Consider the following 20,594-nt stretch of genomic DNA (forward strand, 5'->3'; position numbering starts at 1 on the left):
AGTTGTTACGAACCAGGCTTTATGGCACATTCTTGATCGAGGCTAGGGGATAGAGAGCTGCATTCCTTCAAGAAGCTTTGAATAACGACGCCGATCGTCGTATTCTCTCTCTCAAAGAAAAAAAAGATGGTATTCGTTATCCAAAAATAAATAACAAAGAGCTAGATTTCCAGACAATGGAACCATTTTTTAATGATTGAAAGTGCAGCTCCATCGCCACTCTCATTCAAAGCAAAGCAAAGCAAAGCAATAAAGAGCACCCATCCTTTAATTAAAGCTAAAGGGCATTTTTGTCACACGATTAAAGGAAGAGGTAGAGCATCTGAGCATCATCAACTTTACTTTTCCTACCACAATCTAAAATTTAAATTTCTGTTATCGTAGGGCTTTGTTGATTTTCATTTTCTTTTCCTTCATCTTCTTCATACTTCTTCTTTAGTTTTTAAAATATTTTCAGCAACCTTCTTCTCTTCTTTTTTTTTTGTGCTTTTCTCACCTTTGCTTTTCTAAAGAAGGCCAACTGGGGGGGAGAGAGAGAGAGAGAAAGCAAGCTCATACACCAGTTCTCCTGGCTAGCAGAATTTCAGTCTCCTCTTCTCTCACAGAAAAGAGTGAGAAAGGAAAAAAAAGAGAGAAAAAGCAGAGGCTTAGCTCTTCTTCCTGACTTGTATTTCAAGACTCTTTCTTTCTTTGAACTAATTGAAGAAAGATGTTTGATTCCTTCTCCTCGTCCGCAACCCACCCATACTCCTCACTTGAAGTTTCTCAGATTCCTCTCACTTTTCCTTGCACTATTACCACCCAAGTGCTTAAAACCCTTCAATCTATCTTCTCTCATACTACTTCCACACTCACTCAAATTAGCTAGCTTAATTCATCTCCAAGAAAATGGTGGTGCCTTTCATTTTGTTGACACTTTTCTCTGTTCTAGGAACCCCCTGTTTTGCTTCTTCTTTGGTCAGTGATTTTCATGTCTTAATCGCACTCAAGCAAGGCTTCAAATTCTCCGAACCAGCTTTAAGTAGTTGGAATTCTTCGTCTCCAAGATCAGTTTGTTCCAGCTGGGTTGGAATTCGATGCTCTAGAGGACGAGTTGTTGCAGTGGACTTGACAGGTTTCAGTCTCGCTGGTTCTGTTTCGCCTATCATTTCAGGCCTTGACCGGCTTTCCGACCTCTCTCTAGCCGGAAACAACTTGTCAGGAAGCATTGAGATTGCAAATTTGGGCAGCCTCCGATCCCTCAACATCTCCGACAACCAGTTCAGTGGGGGCTTAGACTGGAACTACTCCAGCATTGCCAACTTGGAGGTTTTTGATGTCTATGATAACAACTTGACTGCTCCACTTCCACTTGGGATTTTGAGCTTGAATAAGCTCAGGTACTTGGATCTCGGAGGCAACTTCTTCTATGGGAAAGTCCCACCATTATACGGCAAACTAGTCAGCTTGGAGTACTTGTCAGTTTCAGGCAATGATCTTAACGGTGAAATTCCAGGTGCGTTGGGCAATCTCACCAACCTGAGACAACTTTACCTGGGCTACTACAATGTTTTCGAAGGTGGGATTCCGAAGCAGTTTGGGAAATTGGTGAATCTTGTTCACATGGATCTTTCAAGTTGCGAATTGGACGGACAAATCCCTCATGAGTTGGGGAATTTGAAGTCCCTTGACACCCTTTATTTGCATATCAATCTGCTCTCAGGCTCAATTCCAAGGCAGTTGGGCAACTTGACAAACTTGCTGTATTTCGACCTCTCCAACAATGCACTTACTGGTGAAATTCCATCCGAGTTTTCAAATCTCAAACAGCTCAAGCTCTTTAACCTCTTCATGAACAGATTGCACGGGTCTATTCCAGACTACGTCGCGGATTTGCCTGATTTGGACACCCTGGGGCTGTGGATGAACAACTTCACCGGCATAATTCCTCCGAAACTCGGCCAAAATGGGAAGCTGCAGCTGCTCGATTTGTCCTCAAATAAGCTCACCGGTAAAATCCCGCCAAACTTGTGTTCATCCAATCAGCTAAGGATACTAATTCTGTTAAAAAACTTTCTGTTTGGACCAATCCCTTTAGGCTTGGGGACTTGTTCTAGTCTGACTAGAGTCAGACTGGGGCAGAATTACCTGAATGGTAGCATTCCAAATGGCTTAATTTACTTGCCTCTGCTCAATTTAGCAGAGTTGCAAGATAATTATCTTTCCGGCACCTTGTCGGAGAATGCCAACAGTTCATCACAGCCTGCCCTATTAGGCCAGCTTAATCTGTCAAACAATCTCTTATCCGGTCCTATACCATATTCGATTTCAAATTTCTCTTCCCTCCAAATCCTCTCACTCAGTGGAAATCACCTCTCGGGTCCAGTCCCACCATCTATAGGCCAACTCCATCAAGTACTAAACCTTGATCTTAGCCGGAATTCACTCTCGGGTGAAGTTCCTCCGGAAATTGGAAACTGTTTCCATCTGACTTACCTTGACATGAGTCAGAACAACCTCTCTGGCTCAATCCCATCCGAAATCTCCAACATTCATATACTGAATTACATCAACATGTCAAGAAACCACTTGAACCAGAGCATACCCAAATCCTTGGGAACCATGAAGAGCCTCACAACTGCTGATTTTTCCTTCAATGACTTGTCGGGTAAACTACCCGAATCCGGGCAGTTTGCCTTCTTCAATGCTTCCTCTTTCGCTGGGAATCCCCATCTTTGCGGTTCCCTCCTAAACAATCCTTGCAATTTCACCACAATCACAAACACACCCGGAAAACGTCGGGCAGATTTCAAGCTAATCTTCGCATTAGGCTTGCTCATATGCTCCCTAGTATTTGCTGCTGCAGCCATAATGAAGGCCAAATCGTTCACAAGAAAGGGCCCAGAATCATGGAAAATGACAGCATTTCAGAAGGTGGAATTCACAATGTCGGACGTGCTGGAATGCGTGAAAGATGGAAATGTGATTGGAAGAGGAGGAGCAGGAATTGTTTACCATGGGAAAATGCCAAACGGGGTTGAAATTGCAGTGAAAAAGCTTCTTGGTTTTGGGCTTGGTCTAGCTCCGAACAGCACCCATGACGACCACGGATTCAGAGCCGAAATCCAAACACTGGGCAACATTCGTCATAGAAACATTGTGAGATTGCTGGCATTTTGCTCAAACAAGGACACCAATCTGCTTGTTTACGAGTACATGAGAAATGGAAGCTTGGGAGCGGCATTGCATGTCAACAACAAAAAAGGCGGGTTATTCTTGAGTTGGAATTTGAGGTACAAAATTGCAATTGAAGCTGCCAAAGGGTTGTGCTATCTCCACCACGACTGCTCCCCGTTGATCCTTCACCGAGACGTCAAATCCAACAATATTTTGCTCAATTCCAGCTTCGAAGCACACGTGGCGGATTTCGGGCTCGCCAAGTTCTTGATCGACGGCGGCGGAGCATCCCAGTGCATGTCAGCAATTGCAGGCTCTTATGGCTACATTGCGCCTGGTATGTCACTTAATAAATATTTATTTTTTTGATTGTCAATATTACTGCTTTGAATTGCATAAGCATTTCTTTTTCTTCTTCATATTTGCTTAATGCGTTTGGGATTCATCATTAGTATAAGGAATATGCATGGCCGAATAATCATGACGGATTCGTTTTCCAGAGAATATTTATAAAAAAAAAATGACGCATTCTTTTTTTGTTGCTGGAGTAATCATTTTTTTATATTAGTTTTTGTTAAATAGAATGATGTTTGGGTCCCATGAGATGGTGGGTAAATTGATTTTAGGCATATTGTTAATTTTAAAATAGGGAGTATGGATGGGTACGTTCCATATTATATACGAAGCATATATACTATAGGAGGTTGATGACATTGATTCTCTTTTAGTTCATCCGATTTTGTTAATTAGCTAGCTAGTAGAAGAAACAAACCCGGCCTTGAGACCAAAACAAAAACAAAACCCGACCCATCGACCCAATGTAGATTGGAATTTTTTGGGGAACCAAAGAAACAGATGAACAGTGCCACGGGGGCCATGCACTGCGCGAATTGTTGTCTAGCAGCACGATCGAGTGATATGAATATGATAGTGGTACGTCGACTTCGTCTCATATCAGAAGAATTTGAGAGGTCAATATCTTCTGACACGCAGGCAGGCACACTTAACTACACAGAGAGTGAGAGAGCTGCTGCTGCATTGGGTGTCGTGAAAGCTTAGCTAGCCTGACAGATACTCGTCCTCACTCTAATATATACTTATGAAATCGATCAACGTTGATTTCGACGCTTGGATTTTTCTTGTGAAATGGTCACTTTCTTGATCAAAAGAGAAGAACAAAAATTACATTCCTCTTGCGCTTTTCTTGTTTACTCTTTCATTGGGACTTGCTTATGGTTTAGCATTCTAACATTGGTGTTAATAGACCCCAATAGCATTACGTACTAATTAATTTATATTTGTTACTTTTTTGGCTGCAGAGTATGCGTACACACTGAGGGTGGACGAGAAGAGCGACGTATACAGTTTCGGTGTTGTCTTGTTAGAGCTTCTAACAGGGCGTCGGCCGGTCGGTGAGTTTGGCGAAGGCGTCGACATAGTCCAATGGTGTAAAAAAGTGACCAATTGTCGCAAACAAGACGCCGCAAACATTGTTGATCCAAGGCTGGCCATATCTGTGCCCAAAGATGAAGCAATGCACTTGTTTTTCATTGCAATGCTTTGCGTACAAGAAAACAGTGTTGAGAGGCCAACAATGAGAGAAGTTGTTCAAATGTTGTCAGAATTTCCTCGCGCCCATTCTCCTGACTCCTCCTCTTCTTTAATCACTTCCCAACAATTCAATAACAAACAACAAGATGGTAAATGTCCTCCTAAATTTAAACAACATATTTTAGTTTAAGTAGAACTATATTGCCCAGTACTATTTGGTCCAGTGGCGTAAGTTTCCTCTTTTATAGGTGGGAGGTCATAGACTAATTGTTGTATATGAGTTGTTTATTTGATTGAAAAAAAAAAAACATATTAACTTGTAATCTATTTTTCTTATAGTTTTAATATATGGTTCTACAAGTGGCTTCATTTTGATATAGCCATGTCGATCATGCGGAAATTAGATAAATTTTTCATCATTATATCCCTCACTTGAACTTATTTATCTAATTTGTTGTAAATATTATTATCTATGTAGCTGTCCACGTAAATACTCATTAGTTATGTACTTTGATGTAAACTTTACCTCTAAATAAATGAGGCTAATGAGACTGAATGAGAACACTTCTACTTCCTCCCAACTATTTTCTCTCAATCTTCTCTCTACTTTATAACATATTATCAGCATGCTTGCTATATTTTCCTATAACTACATGATGATCTATGAGTCTTATGGTGTAACTTTATTGCTTCTGACCATCTCTCACGATCTATGAGTTCCTTGTATTGAGATCCTTTCTCACAGCAACATAATTTGCGAATCCTTTTATATATCTACTGTTGTTGTTCATTAGATTATAAAGGATATAGATCTCGTGTTTTAGATATACATCAATCATACCTAACCCTCCCTTTGATTTCGAGATGCCATGCCATGTATATTTATCATACCATCATTCTGTGCCATATTCATATAGGCATAATCCTTTCACATTACATATGAGTCACTGTTCATTCTTTAATACTCATATGGTCTTTTGTTTTATGCTGAATGATTAATAGAATACATGTAATTAGACTTGCACATGAATACCCTTTTATTTATGCACAGTAATGGATCATTAGATCTTATACGTACTGTAGCAACTATTTCCTTGAAGCTACTAGATATTTCAAGTTAAATATTGAATGCAGGTATGATTTCCATTGTGTTCGAATTTGTGTTGTTCAATCTTGTCAATTTACTATGATTGTTAGAATAACAAATTTTTATATATAATTCTGAATTTTGTAATCAAAATTGATCGAGACCTGAAGTTTTTTGATCCAGTTACAAGAGGATCTGAAGTTCCTTAGAGATTGCGACATGAAGTCTCTCAAATTTATACAACTACGAGGGCCAAAAGATCCTCAGAGTTATATAATCGAGTATATGAACTCACATATTTTTGATCCCCAATAATTATAAGATGGTCGGAAGTTCCTCAAAATGTTTGGGTATTGGGGTTCCCTCCTCCGCACGACAATGTGAATTTGAAGTTCCTTACCTTATTTTGAGATTATGTTCTTGTGCAATTAGAGGAGAGAAACAAGATTATCATATTTGTGAAGTTAATCAGACCAGAAGTTCTGTGTATTTTCTTCATTCATGGAACAAGAAGTTTCCACTGTAAAATATATTCCATTATTTATTTATTTTTCTTCCATGCAATTTTCCTATTTTGTTATGTACTTTCATTATAGTACTTATCTTTTAAATTAATTTTTTTTACTCATACAAACCAGCAGTCCTATACCTCGAACATATGAATTTCGAATGTAATATTTTTGAACCAGAAGTTCAAAATTTCATAGTAGAATATGAAGTTCTAACAATAAAACTCATACCCTAAGCTTTGAGTATAAAATATAAATTAGTTAAAACTGAACTTGAAGATTCACTTTAGTCACCTCGAGCCTGATGTTTCAATCACCAAATTTATTTGAACCCGAAGTTCAAATTACGAAATCTTAGAACTTGCAGTTCATAGAAAACATATTCGAACCTGAAGCTTCGATTACACATATAATTCATCCACAATTTATTTAACTTTATATCCACTTCGAACCAGAAGTTTCGAGTGAATTCTCGTATGATAAGTTTTTTGTGCAACTGTACAAGAAGTTCACTCTACCTTAGAACCTGAAGTTCTAATTGTGCAGACTCGAGCCTTAAGTTTTGAGTTGAGATATGGAAAATTTATCATAAAGCTTTAATTTGGTGAACCTCAAACCTGAAACTTTGAGGGAATTATATTGACACCAATTTATACATAAACAAATATTCAACCACTGGTTTATGACGAATGAGTATGAGCATACCCTTTGAATTCAGAGATTAGAACCTGCAGTTTCTAGATCCTTAATTACATGTGAAACTGAAGTTCCTCAATGATCATACTGACTAGATGAGCACCTGAAGTTTCTCACTTAAAAGTTATGATCATGAAGTTAAACTCGACATTTTGAGTACATCTTTTTCTTTGGCTAGAAGCTCAAAATGAATTTGAAATGAACCTAAAGTTCATTATAAACTGGTCCTCCTAAAACTAGTATAAACAAACTAGAAGTTTTGGATATAGATTGCTCAAGACCCTGAAGTGTCATATATAATTGAGTAAAAATCAAGGCTTGGATGTGACCAAATGGATGTTCATGATTCGCTGAAATTATTGATATTTCGTACAATTAAGCTTATGCGCAACAAACTTCTCTGATCCTAAAGACCTTAACTAATGGCTCTAGAAGAGCACATATATTGTCTCTTTGCATTCTGTGTCTCCAATATTACTGACCTCTACTTCTCATGGATCTCATTGTATAGTAAGAAAGCAATTGACATGGCTATACCATGAAATGCCACTAGAAGTGGATCATGGCAAGAGAGCAATCAAGAGACAATGTAAATACTGCCCTAACATCCACACATGTGAGGAAATTAAATGTTGGGCATGTGTCACCTATGGTACACTATATGGTGGATGTTTATCAAGCCATTTTCAAAATGACACTAGTCAAATTTAATTGCATTGACTAATAAGAACATTGAGATTCATCTCACATGCCTGACATCTTTCGTTTATAATAAGCAAAGTTGAAAGCACTATTGTGTTATTCCTCAGATTTATTGTAACCTCTTGGGTTCCCATTGAAATTAAATGTTTCTTAATCTGATTATCTAGGAACCTGATGTTCCTTAAGAGGTTGTTATAACTTGAAAAAATTGAAATCTCAAGTTTCTTGGATCTCCAATTATATGAGGGCCTGAAGCCCTTCCTCTTTATGACTACACATTTATATGTGACACAGAACTTGAGGTTCTCCACATGATAAAGTTACTTGTTCTTATGGATTGTAGTCTTTAACTCGAAATTTTGAGTATATCATTATAGCCAACAGTTCAAAATGAATTTGGTCCATTCCAATTGTCAATATTTCACAATTGATGTTTACTCAAGCTAAGGTAATATTCATATCACGAGTTGTAGATCTTGATTTATGGCTCCAAATGAGCTATATCATGTTACCAAATTTGAAATATTGTTTCACTAAGTGCCTCCTATATAGTTGGAGAAGACTGATTAATATCTGATATATACTGTGTCAAATTTTTACAGTAAATTGAGGCACATATATAATGTCATGAACTAGAAGTTCACTGAACCAAATACACTATTTTGGCATAATCGGTTACGTCATCTTTCTTCTGCCATGTTGCATGGAATCACTTACAAGTTTTGATGACTGCTAATCTTACTCACAAGTAAATTGTTTATTTACCGCATATTTGCAAGTTGTCACTTTAATGAGACAATCCTCCTGGCATGAGGGGGAGAAAGATTGTTCCTGAAGCACGATATGAATTGGTGTGAGATATTTATCCACCGTCTCATTTTGATTTTGGGAAATATCTAAGCTAGTGATTTGATAAAAGATAGTGACAAAATTATATGCTAAATGCAAAGGCATCTGCTTTGGTTAAAGTCCTTGAGACCAACCATATTAATACAAACAATGTAGACTCCATTTGATTTGTGGGATGCAAGTGTATCCATCCAATTGACATGGTTCTCCTGAAGAGAATGTCATTAAACAATATTTTTGTGATGCCCCAGAAACTCGTGGATGGAGCGGAAGTGTTTCGGATGAATTTTTATTCGGAAAGTATGACTTTAGGGGGGGTTGCAAAGGTTGACTTTTTATTCGTTGGGATTCTCCAAAAACTTCCTTCATGAAAGTTGTAGAGCGCGTCGATACGAGTTCGTGGATATGTGGAATGCATAAATCGGAGTTCGTATAAGAAAGTTATGGCTAGCGGAAGAAGTTTTCGTTTTAGTATAAATAGAGGAAAATCAGAAATTAATTTCATTATTTCACTTTCCATTTCCGGAAAGTTTCTTTTCTCTCTCTTCTCTCTCAGTCGATACCTTCAGTATCGAAGATTTCAGACTGACCCGACCCGAACCCGGTATTCCGACCCGGTCGGAACTTGCATCTCCGGCGACCTCTTCCGGTGAAACCAGCCCAGAACGACTCGCCTCGTTGCTCCGGTCGTCTCTGTGGTGGCCTCTTACGGCGATTCTCCTTCGCGGTGGCGCTGCAAGGCGGCACAGGTTGTGGAAATCGGACCCGACCGGAAATCGTAGCTCCGGCGACGGCACGGCTTCAAGTTTCCTTCCTTGGCTTCGTGGGGGTCGTCTGAGTCGATCTATGGTGTTTGTTTTGATCGGTTTACGTGGAAATCGGTTCAACTCAGTTGGGATTACTGTTTACAGATTGTGAGGTAGTTTTCGATCCCTTAAGCTTGTTTTCTGACTTCGAGCTAGTTATGAAAGTTCACAAGCATGCTTAGATGAAGAACTTTGATGTTGGGAGTTTTGTGAAATATTGAGTTTTGGCCGGCGGCGGTGCGCCACAGTCTGTGGAGGCGTTCCGGCGGTGTTCCGGCCACTTAAGGAACTGTTTTTGGTATTATATATGTTCTGCTCGTTGATACGAGCGTTTCGATATATAATATGATATGCAAGTTTTGGAGTTCGTTTGGAATTGTTATGATTTTTACAGTTTCATACCGATCGATTTATTCTATCCGTGAGGATTTGAGCGTCCGATCGACTTGTGGTTTAGTCACATCGATCGTGGACGTATTCCGGAGATTTTGGGAGGTCTCGGATGTGGTTTCGCCTCGATTGGCTCCACTTTGGGGATTTTAGTTCAAAACAAGGGTTTCGGACTTAAATCATTTGTGAATCGTTACTAATTTGAGATCATTAGGTGATTAGGTGCTTCTAAAGGTGAATTCGGTTCTGTATAGAAGACGCAGGGGATTCTGAGGTGAGTAATCTCACGAAGTTCATTCATGAACGGGCTTACCTTTATCGTTTTGAGAGTTATTTAGTTAACTGCAAACTATAGTTGGTATTAGTAGGCATTCCTGAGCGGATGACTACGTATATATATATTTACGTGAAATATATATGTTTTGGTGGTTTGTGGACTTTGAAACAATATGCATGAAATGATGCTTTTTATTGTTTGGGTTGTGGCTTTTGGAAAACAAATGATTTTGGAAATGTTAATTTCGATTTGTTTTGAAAAGAGTTGAGATTTGTGTATTTGAGGAACATTTTAGTTCGCGGTTGGTTTATTTAAATATGGGTTTTTACTGGGAGTAATTGATAGGGATCAATTACGGGGAATCTTTCATTTTAGATTCGTGTAACATTTTGGGTCCATTGTAACTCCTTTAATGTTTTGGTATTTATACCGCGGGTCCAAAGACTTACGAGTTGAGGATCATGGGTGGGAAAATCGGGACTTCACGCTTTTGGCCGGGTTAGTGAATACGATCAGTTAGAGCTCTAGTCTGTCCGCCGCGCTTGTTTATTGATTTAAACGTGTGAGTTTATCTTGTGCTTTGTTTATTGATTTAAACGTGACTTGAGTGAGTTTATCTCGTGCTTTGTTTATTGATTTAAACGTGTGAGTTTATCTCGTGCTTGGTTTATTGATTTAAACGTGATTTGAGTGAGTTTATCTCGCGCTTGTTTATTGATTTAAACATGTGTGTTTATCTCGTGCTTTGTTTATTGATTTAAACGTGTGAGTTTTTCTCATGTTTTGTTTATTGATTTAAACGTGATTTGAGTGAGTTTATCTCGTGCTTTGTTTATTGATTTAAACGTGTAAGTTTATCTCGTGATTTGTGTGAGTTTATCTCGTGCTTTGTTTATTGATTTAAACGTGTGAGTTATTCTCGTGATTGGCGTGAGTTGTGTGTGGTTTGAGTTACTCATACGGGCTTGCAAAAACTTACCGGGTTTGTTGTGTGACAACCCGATACACTATTCAAATGGTGTAGGGGTTAATCCTGCAGGTTAGGATAATCGAGGTTGAGGCAACGAGCTGGCAGCTTTACGGTAGGAAGCCACCTTTGTGACTTTACCTTTGATAAGGACTTCCGTTGTATAGTTACTCTGAGGAGCCTTTACGTTTTATTTTGTTGTTGACAACTTAATTCGTAAGCTTGTGTAATATATAACTCTATGGAGCAAGTGTATATTAACTTTGAGGGTTCAAGGCATCAATATGTGTGCAAGTTAAAGGGAAAAAGATTCCAGGTATTTTGTATTGATGACTGAACGTTCACGCATGTATAATTATGGGATTATATATATCGATTTTCGTGTGTGTAAAATCAAGGGCGTGACAATCACAGTTCCTAATACGGCTACACATACAAAGGGTGTAAGTACGCCATTAGGAAATGATGTCTTAGTGATATAATAATAAATCAAGATGGTTGATGCTAATGGACAAAATATTTTTGACCTGAAACTTGGTTTGGGTTCGCCACCACCCAATGAACATCTTCACTCCAAAGAAAGCGATAGATTTTTGAACGCATTTTTTTAGCATGGTCAAAATAAGACAGTCTTCCCGCCGTTAGGGGGAGGAAAGATTAATGTCATTTGAATAGCGACGTGAATTTGTGTGGATTATATCCACCAGGTCTAAAGTTTTAAGCTCCCAAAACAGGGAAGATTATACAAGCCCTATAATGCTCATACACGAGATTATAAGTAAAAAGATCCACATTCATTACATGACTCATCTATGAGAGATGATTGTTCAAGAAGTGACAATGTATGCCCCAGAAGTACCCAGTATCAATAAGCTTATTACAGCTAATGCATGCATATAAGAATGTGTGGGATCTATGATTGTTGATCATCGATGATCATTTACATTTGGTAGCTACTAAAAATCTTTAAGGATTGTATGGACGCTATACCACGTTTCACCATGAATGTCGACAAGGTATATTATTGGCCAAATTGGAAAGAGGCAATTCCAATGAAATTGAATATTTGAAACGTGATGGAATTCTTGCTTAGACCTTTAACCCTACAAGGTACAAAAGGGTATTTATTGAAGTGAAGATAAATCACAATGGCACAATGTCTATTTATAAATAGACATGAGATTATGAATACCTTCCCTTATACGAATAACAATTTTCTATAAGTACAGTGTTACATATAGCTGTTATATTGACGAGAGATTTATGGCACGTTGTCATAGTATATTATGAAGATCTTAAAGACACATTGCTAAAAGCAAAATCTCAAAAATAAAGTGTCATTATAAGCGAATTGCTTATTAAATCCTCAAGGGATTCAAATACATGAATGATTCAAATGTAAGTGCAAGAAAGGTTGAAAGAGCCTGAAGCTCACTCATGGAATCAAAGAGTCTTAAGCTAGTGAATGTACTCATTCCGTTATAGTAAACGCGACCCAAATTGCCTCGATGAGTACTATGACAAGACTAAGAAATCAAATTCAAATTGTGATTTTAGTGTTGCAACATGTTTTAACTTTCGCGAGGTTATGAATTACTTAGAGCTCTTGAAGAGCGTATATGAAACGTATCAATACACAAAGATATTGATGTGTATGGCTAGGTATGCCATAATGATTTTCAATGTTTTAAGCTATACAAAGTTAAATGTGTCAATTTCTTTATATTGTTTAGCTATTACTTAGTGTATGAATTTAGCATATGAGATTGTTTCTAACCTTATTATATGAGGTAAGACTTATTGAAAATCGTCTAGCTTTGTTGGTATTGCTTTAACTTTGTAGGTATGAAAATTTGTGATGAGCCCCTATATGCAAAGCACACATGGTCTCATTTCAGTGATAGACACATCAAACTACCATACATGGTGCATGTAGGCTATCGCATATATAAATGAGGCTTGCAATAATCAGGGGGAGATTCTCATCAGGGGGAGCATCCTACTACCTAGGACATATGCGCGTTGTGCTCTTTTTGTCCTTCGACCAGGGTTATTTTTGTCCCACTGGGTTTTTGTTACCTGACAAGGTTTTTAACGAGACAACAATAAGCGCGTCCAATACCATCATTCATTGGTGGACATCCAAGGAGTGTTGTAAATATTATTATCTATATGGTTGTCCACGTAAATACTTATTAGTTATGTACTTTGATGTAAATCTTACCTCTATATAAAGGAGGCTAATGAGACTGAATGAGAACACTTCTATTTCCTCCCAACTATTTTCTCTCCATCTTCTCTCTACTTTAAAACATAACTTTTTTTTTTTTTTTGAAATTTTGCAAGTGCACAAAGGCTGATGACTTGTATATGGAAATGAATATCTTTCCCACAAATATTTTCGGAATTCAAATTCTATTCTATTTTAAAACTTGCGAAAGAAGAAAAGAAAATCTAATTTAACACTTGCTCGAAGTATCATTGAAGTCAAGCAAGAAGTACCTACCCGAAGCCATCACCAAATTGCACGTGGGTGTTCTGGCAAGTAGGTCTTTGGTGATGAGTGTCTTGATTGGGATTCTGCAGTGGGATAGTTTTCTACATGAAAATTAGCTAAAACCGAGACAAAGAAGCACAGCCCAAGAAACTGTTTCTTGAAGGACTGTATCAACGACATGTAGTAAGTTGAATTTCTGAGATTATAACAACTTCATTTTTCTGTGCTTTTTATCTCAGCAGTTAGATTCATTTTCCCTTACATTCTCTCAAAAATTGTTTTGTAGGTGGGCAGAGTCATTCTGTAAAAATTAAATTTAAAGAAAAGTAGGATTTGTGGCTCAATCAACATACAGAACATAAAATATAATAAATCTCTCATTCCAAATATAATTAAAATTACAGAAGATCTCTTAAAATATCACCTACTTCATAAGCATGTTAATAACTGCATGAATTGAGCTAGTATGAGAAGTGCGATGCTGAACAAGTGAATGAGGTCCACTCCAGATAGACTTGCTATTCTTGGGGAAGAGAATCCCGCATAGATCCACAAGCATGGGATTTTCAAATTGCAAGTTTTCAGATGCCTTTACTTTCTTATGTATTTCTTGCGCTTCCTGCAACAAAATTACCTTGCTGAATAAATTTCCAGATAAAAAATAAAAAAAACTCATAAAATCTAATATGAATAACGTGCACCTTTTGAGGTAGGAGCTTCCTAAACCACCCAGGCGATTAGATTGTTAAAGCAATAAAGGAAAAGGTGTGGATCCACTCTGAGCTCAATTCTGTTAACTGGTTGCATTTTTTGTGCTCATTTGAATGTTCAACAAAAAGGTCAAAAACCTCAAACCCCTGTTATATCAACTCTCCTCTCCTCAATGAAAAGATCATTGGCTTTCTAACGATTTTAACTATAAGATGAAGATGGGGTAGGGTTGAAGTTCTCCACAAACTTGGTGCTAGTTAGTGTTATGTAAGGATGATAATTTAAAGTTTTATTTTCTCATTTTCTGTTTCCTCTCATTAGCTTTATAAATCATTTTTTTTCCTGATACGATGACACAACATATGACATTACTATAGCTAAATAAATAGTTGATTCCAAAAAAGAGAAAATAGTGTACCTTCTCTTTATTATCTGCTTCAATTGCTCCTTCATGCTTATCAGTTTGCATCGCAGCATCAAGCTTTTCAGTTATCATTGGTTGCAATTGTTCATTAGGCTCCTCTCTTGATTTGTCAAGCTGCTGTAGTCCCTCACCATTACCTTCATCTTTCATCTCCATCTCACTCTCTTCCTCCTCATCCTCTTCATCGTCATCCTCCTCCTCCTCCTGCTTCTCCCTTGATGGGCAATCAAACTGCTGCTTGGATACCCCCATTTTCACCTCTTCTGTTTCTTCCACCGTAGCATCTGCATTCGGGTCCAATGATCCATCCATATCCGAAGATGAATTTTCACCAGAAGGACTCTCCGCATGTGAAGATTCCTTTAAGAGAGGAAAGAGATTTTATTATCCCGAGAATATTCAGAAGTATGATAATAACACCAACAATAAAAAAATTTAATTACAGTGGCACATGTTTTTCCACAAGTATAACATCAATGTTCTAGGAAGTCTGTTTCTATGTATCATCACCAACTTTAATCTTTGTTTGTTTGTTTGTTTTTTTTTGGGTCATGGAGTGGAAAGCTTCCAGCTATCAAGTAGCCAAAGAACTAATGTAAAGGGTGGAACCAGCCCACAGAAATGGCGCGATCCCAGACTCAAGGAAATAGAACAACTGGGAAGAAAGTCATACACTTGCAGGTGTCACTTAACACATGAGCTCAAAATAAGAATTTTTACTTTGTTTCTGTTAAATAGATGACAGGAACTTACTCTCCAATAAATAATCTAAGCTAAAATCTTCACTAGACAGAGTACTTTACCAAATAGGCAAAGACGGACTGAGAGAGGAAAGAGGTGAGTTATAACTATTGAGTAAAGTAAAACTTACAAAAAGAGTACCAAAATTACCACACCTTAGTTATTGTGGCTACAATAATACTCTTTATCAAAAGAGAGCAAGAGAACTCATCTAAATAAATTACCTTAGGCAACTGAATAAGAAGAGGACCCAATCCATTCTTTTTCCCCAAAAATAAAAATAAATAAATAAATAAATCTCACAAAAAGTACCATACAACTTTGTCAATAGTTATTCCTCTGTTCTTTGTTTACTCATAAACTTTTTTTTTTTTTTTTGTGTGTACAGAATGAGGTAATCCAAACAATATCAGCTCAACTGGTTGTGCTACTATTCTCATGAACAAAAAAAACCAGTTTCTCGTGCAAAAAGTACTGTTAAGACAGCCTATTCTAAATTCATTTCTTCTACAAAGAGCATAATTCTATTTGAAATGCCTATATTGTAGGAATGTGAAAACAACCACAAAGAGCACATAATATCCGTCAAGATAACAGTAAACCAAACACAACTCTGATCGGCAAATGTGATAAAAGGAGCTTGCAATGAATTAATAGGGATCTATTGGCTTACGTCAATATTTTCATAGCAAATCTCATAGCAGGTATTCAAATTGAAATTCAATCAGTCATTTCAACCGGTGGCTAAACCTTCAATTTACCTCTTGCCTGAACTCCTGGGAAAGATTATTATCACTAGCTCCAAGTGGGCTTTTAACAATATGAGCATTCTCCTCACGCTCCCTTCTACGGCGTTTTAGAACACAAATAGCACATAAGCAGTCGGATTTGTGACGCCTTCTGCAAATGGAAGGAGCATAAGAACATAAGAAAAGATCTTTTGAACACTAAACAGTGAGAGAAAATGATACAGTAGCTACAGCCTACAGCTTCCATAGGAGAAGAAGTACCTGATTTGGGAGCCAAATAAGCTCACACGACATTATAACTAAAGCCTTTTTGTTGCAAAAATAAATGTCCTATGTATAGGAGTCAAGCAATGAAAGATACGTAAACAGAATAAATCAAGAATCGTTCTAAATTAATATTAAGTTATACTATAACTGTGTCTAGCGGTATCAAGAGTTTATTTGAGTCCTAGTCGAAATACTATGTATTTAGTCATCTATGGGTGGTGTCTTGTTTAGGGAGTCTTATATGATGCTTTAATTAGAAGGAATGAATGAAAATTAAGAAATAGCTATTTCATTCATTCCAATCTGTTTCTCTGTTCTTTGTTTATGCATATTTTTTTTATGGTGTCTTGTACAGAACAACGTTAATATATGCTATCTCTTGTACAGAAAATCAGATTGCAATGAATGAAAATGAGTGTTGTTGAAGGCTTGGTGCTATGATATCTCCTGCCCAGCCTTGTAAGTCTCTCTTGTCCCTTCATTCTCTTTCTCTACTGTTTTTTCAAAGCCATAAACTTCATTTCTTTTCTTAAACTATTCCATATATTAACATAACTATCATTCTAATCCACCATAATCCTACACAACAGTCCCCTTGTGTTGTCGTAAATGCTACTGATGAGACAAAAAATATTCTAAATAGAAAAACTACAAGTTCAAACATACAGCTTCCAAAAATTCTAGGCAGAAAGAAATGATCATTCATGTTTGTCATTTTGATATGAAACATTAACAGCAATTTATTTCTGGTTGTGTTGATTGCAAGGGGAAAAACTATAGTATAACAAGCATGAGTACATTACTTAGTTGCCTACATACACATTGATGGCAGAAGAAAATCAACTATAACAGTTTTGATCTACTTTGCCTGACACTTGTATTGAACATGTTATCGCTGTAAACAATCTCATTCCTTTCCAAACCCCATAATTCTCTCCGCCAGAAAACAAAGGGAAATTGATGAAAGTGTCATGGGCTCATGGTATTTTTTATTTTATTTTTTATTTTTAAATTTGACAATGATGTCAAATAATGATTATATACATAAGCTCCTAGCTACTGTAATTCCAGCTAAGTTGATTCAACCATTCACAAGTAGAACATTGCTTGACAACCAAAACAAAATTGAAAATAACGTAAACCAGACAGTGTTTAAGGAAGGGTATGTTGGCATTAACAGGAAATAAACAAAAAATGTTGTTCCACAATAGAAAGGTACTCCAAGGCTTCAACTTAACAAGGGCAAAGAAGCTATTATGAGCTGATGAAGGGCTTCAAACCTACCCATATATCAGACAAGAAGGGTATTACACTATGATTTTAACTATACTAGTTAACGAGGTCTGAGAACAGACTTCCTCCAACACCAGAATGGTGCTTGGTTGCTGCACAAAAGCCATTCATTATGGCTTGTTTCTATTATATAAAATCCAGATCCAACACCTCTCTTCTCCTGATTTATGTTTCTATTATATAAATCCAGATCCAGACTTCCCCACTTGAATTTTAACTTAAACAAAATGCAAAAACACAAAAAACAAAAAGAAAGGTGTATGGAAAGTAATAAACTCAAACAAGTTCCAGATCATAGGTTTGAAAGTTGCGAGTTACAAAAAAAGGCAAACCGAGATGCAGAAACATACCCATGACCCTTTCGTGTCTTCTGTTTTATTTGGCCACCTTTCATATGTACTTTCCCTTGATCAGATGGTGAGATATTCTCTTGACTGCTTTCAACACCTAAAATGAGAAAGACTAACAATGCTTAGACCGCTGTGTAATAGCATTTCTTAAGTCTGTAACAATAAACAGAAGAGCACGATAAGCCATAAAGAAGTGCTGAACAATCTTTATAAGCACTCAAGTCCAGATACTAACCTGATATAACCATTTTGTGACATGGTCTAAGCAGCATATATTTTATGCAACAGAAGCAGAAAAGAAAAACTAACTATATATAAATTGGTCAGAGCCAGAAAATGAACATGTAACAAATGGTGAAAAAAAGTAAAATTTAGGAGACCCTCACCACTAGTTCCCGTCGACTGTCCACTATATAACCCAGCTGCTGTCCAATACTTTGCAAAATTCTTCTTCACCCGCCTCATAAGATCCAAAATGTAGTCGCCCTTATTGTTATACTTATAACAGTTGTCCCAAATATACTGAACATCTTTGTATACGTCCTCAGAATTTCTATATTTAATACCCAGTTCAAGGTTGCTGCAAATTGTTCCCAAGTCCATTGGTGTATCTATCACATCAAAATAATCCTGGTTGAAGACAAAACCCAGCCCACGCCACCCCCAAAAAGTAAAATCAATTCAATTAATAGGAATATTCAACAACAATACACGTGTCTGAGCAGAATCATATTAGTTTTGGAGCATGCAGGTGTTAGTTCCATACTTACAGGTATTCCTAAAGCTTCAGGATTGACAGGGACATTAAAAGGTTCAGCAGCATCCATTTTCATTACCTTCTTTATAACCTATGAGTTGGATAATAAAGACAATATAAGTGCTATTATGCAAATTAAACATGATATAAAAAGAATCCCATGACAACAAGTTAAAAACTTCAAAACAAAAGATTTATCAGCATACCGTGAGTGAAGTATCTAACTCTTGCTTATTGTATCGAGATTCCAGATGAGGCCTGTGCAGTTCTTTTTCATGCGGACTCTCACTCCGTGCGGGTACAGGATCACTATGGCTAATACTTGACCCCAGTGACTTGGATGGTTTAATCTTTATACTCCCAGCTTTCTTTGAAACATTGCCAGATTTCATTTTAGACAATGAATTTGCACTATCCTCCATTTTCTCAGACAGCACACCTTGTCTTTCCAAACCCATTTGTTGACTACTCTTATCTGTATCACTTAGTGTGTATGCCTCAGAAGAAGTGAGCTGAGATTCCTTTGTTTTGGGAGTCACAAGCTTCACTTTAACTCTCCCCACTGATTTCCCACCCCCCCTACCAATCGAACCATCGGGATTAATATTGGCAACATTGTAATGCTGGTGCTGTTGTTGCTGCTGCTGATCCGTCCCGGTTGACGAAGGGGTATCAACCTCCATTCCAGAATCATCTATATTATCATCGTTATCGCCACCGCCGCCGCCAGACTCATCCAAATTTTCGTTCTCCTCCAAATTTACAACAACAACCGGCACAGAAGGACCTTTAGGCTTTCCTTTCTTGTTCTTGTGCCCACGCTTCCGCTTCATGTCTGACCTGCTCTTCTTCCACGCTGCATAAGCTCAATTCCTTAAAACAAAGATTACAGCATGCAATTTTGAAAAAGAAGAGATTACAGATTCAGTTTTTGAGCAACAACTAATAACTCATTGATGGCGCACAATAACAGTTGCAGGTCTCCAATACTAACACAAATATTGTATAATTTTACTAAAAGAGAATTTCAATAATGTAAGCAGGGATACTCCCTACTTTTGAGTCAAAACATATACAGAGTCTGCTCTAAAAACAAGAGAACGAACCAAATTGTCTTGGAAACAGGCGAACGAAACAAGAGTTGAAAACCCTAAATTAAACCTTGCTGGACGAGAACCGAGCGCTCCGTCAAAAATCGAAATCACAGTCAATTACATTGAAAAGAAGAAGCAGAGAGGATCGCCGAATACAGTACCTCTGAATTTTTGAACACGATGATATCCTTCACTTTTTCCTCTTTTTGTTTTTCTCGTTCTTTTGGGTTAATATGTTTCCCTTGTATTAGGCCTCATCATATGACCCTTGGGACCTAAGCCCGCCCGGCCCGGCCCTTCCATTAGGGCGGACCGGCCCGATCCTTTCTCAAATAGGGTAGGGTAAGGGTCATGCAAATGAAACCCGGCCTTATCCTACGGCCCGGCCCTGCCCGGCCCTAAAATTTATATTTTATTTTTATTATTTTTCTATATTACATATTTACATAAAAAGAAATAAGAAATATGTTATTTTAGAGAATGGGTATTAGATTGAACTTTTGAACCCAATTAATTTATGTAAATCTAATTTTTATATCATACACTCCAAAGAGAATGGACACTAATTTTTTTATAAATCTATATTTATATATCATACACTCCAAAGAGAACCTCTATCAATTCAAAGAAAATGAGAAAATGAACCGTTGGATGTGATTATTACAATAAATTATGCGTGTGGTTAAAAATTTAGTCAATTTCACCATAGTTTCGAACCCGA

General features: G+C 37.3%; 2 protein-coding genes across 5 annotated transcripts; one reads left to right on the top strand and one right to left on the bottom strand.

Annotated features, from left to right (window-relative positions):
- Nucleotides 1-391: 391 nt before the first annotated feature.
- Nucleotides 392-5,086, top strand: LOC112180630 (leucine-rich repeat receptor-like serine/threonine-protein kinase BAM3). The gene is made up of 2 exons (XM_024319187.2): nt 392-3,493; nt 4,476-5,086. The coding sequence occupies exons 1-2, from the start codon at nt 889-891 to the stop codon at nt 4,895-4,897; spliced, it is 3,027 nt and encodes a 1,008-aa protein (XP_024174955.1). The 5' UTR covers nt 392-888; the 3' UTR covers nt 4,898-5,086.
- Nucleotides 5,087-13,797: 8,711 nt separating this feature from the next.
- Nucleotides 13,798-20,122, bottom strand: LOC112179082 (bromodomain-containing protein bet-1). Of its 4 annotated transcripts, XM_040511699.1 has the most exons (9): nt 20,035-20,102; nt 19,886-19,944; nt 18,986-19,635; nt 18,793-18,870; nt 18,409-18,652; nt 18,023-18,119; nt 16,125-16,263; nt 14,617-14,982; nt 13,798-14,106 (listed from the first exon to the last, which is right to left on the bottom strand). In XM_040511699.1, the coding sequence occupies exons 3-9, from the start codon at nt 19,610-19,612 to the stop codon at nt 13,912-13,914; spliced, it is 1,746 nt and encodes a 581-aa protein (XP_040367633.1). In that variant the 5' UTR covers nt 19,613-19,635; nt 19,886-19,944; nt 20,035-20,102; the 3' UTR covers nt 13,798-13,911. The 4 variants fall into 4 exon arrangements, with proteins under 4 accessions (XP_040367633.1, XP_024173167.1, XP_024173168.1 ...); XM_024317399.2 differs by lacking the exon at nt 19,886-19,944 and having other exon boundaries at nt 20,035-20,122; XM_024317400.2 differs by lacking the exon at nt 20,035-20,102 and having other exon boundaries at nt 19,886-20,028.
- Between the last annotated feature and the right edge of the window lie 472 nt (nt 20,123-20,594).

Source organism: Rosa chinensis, chromosome 7, assembly GCF_002994745.2.
Source record: "Rosa chinensis cultivar Old Blush chromosome 7, RchiOBHm-V2, whole genome shotgun sequence".
NCBI lineage: Eukaryota > Viridiplantae > Streptophyta > Magnoliopsida > Rosales > Rosaceae > Rosa > Rosa chinensis.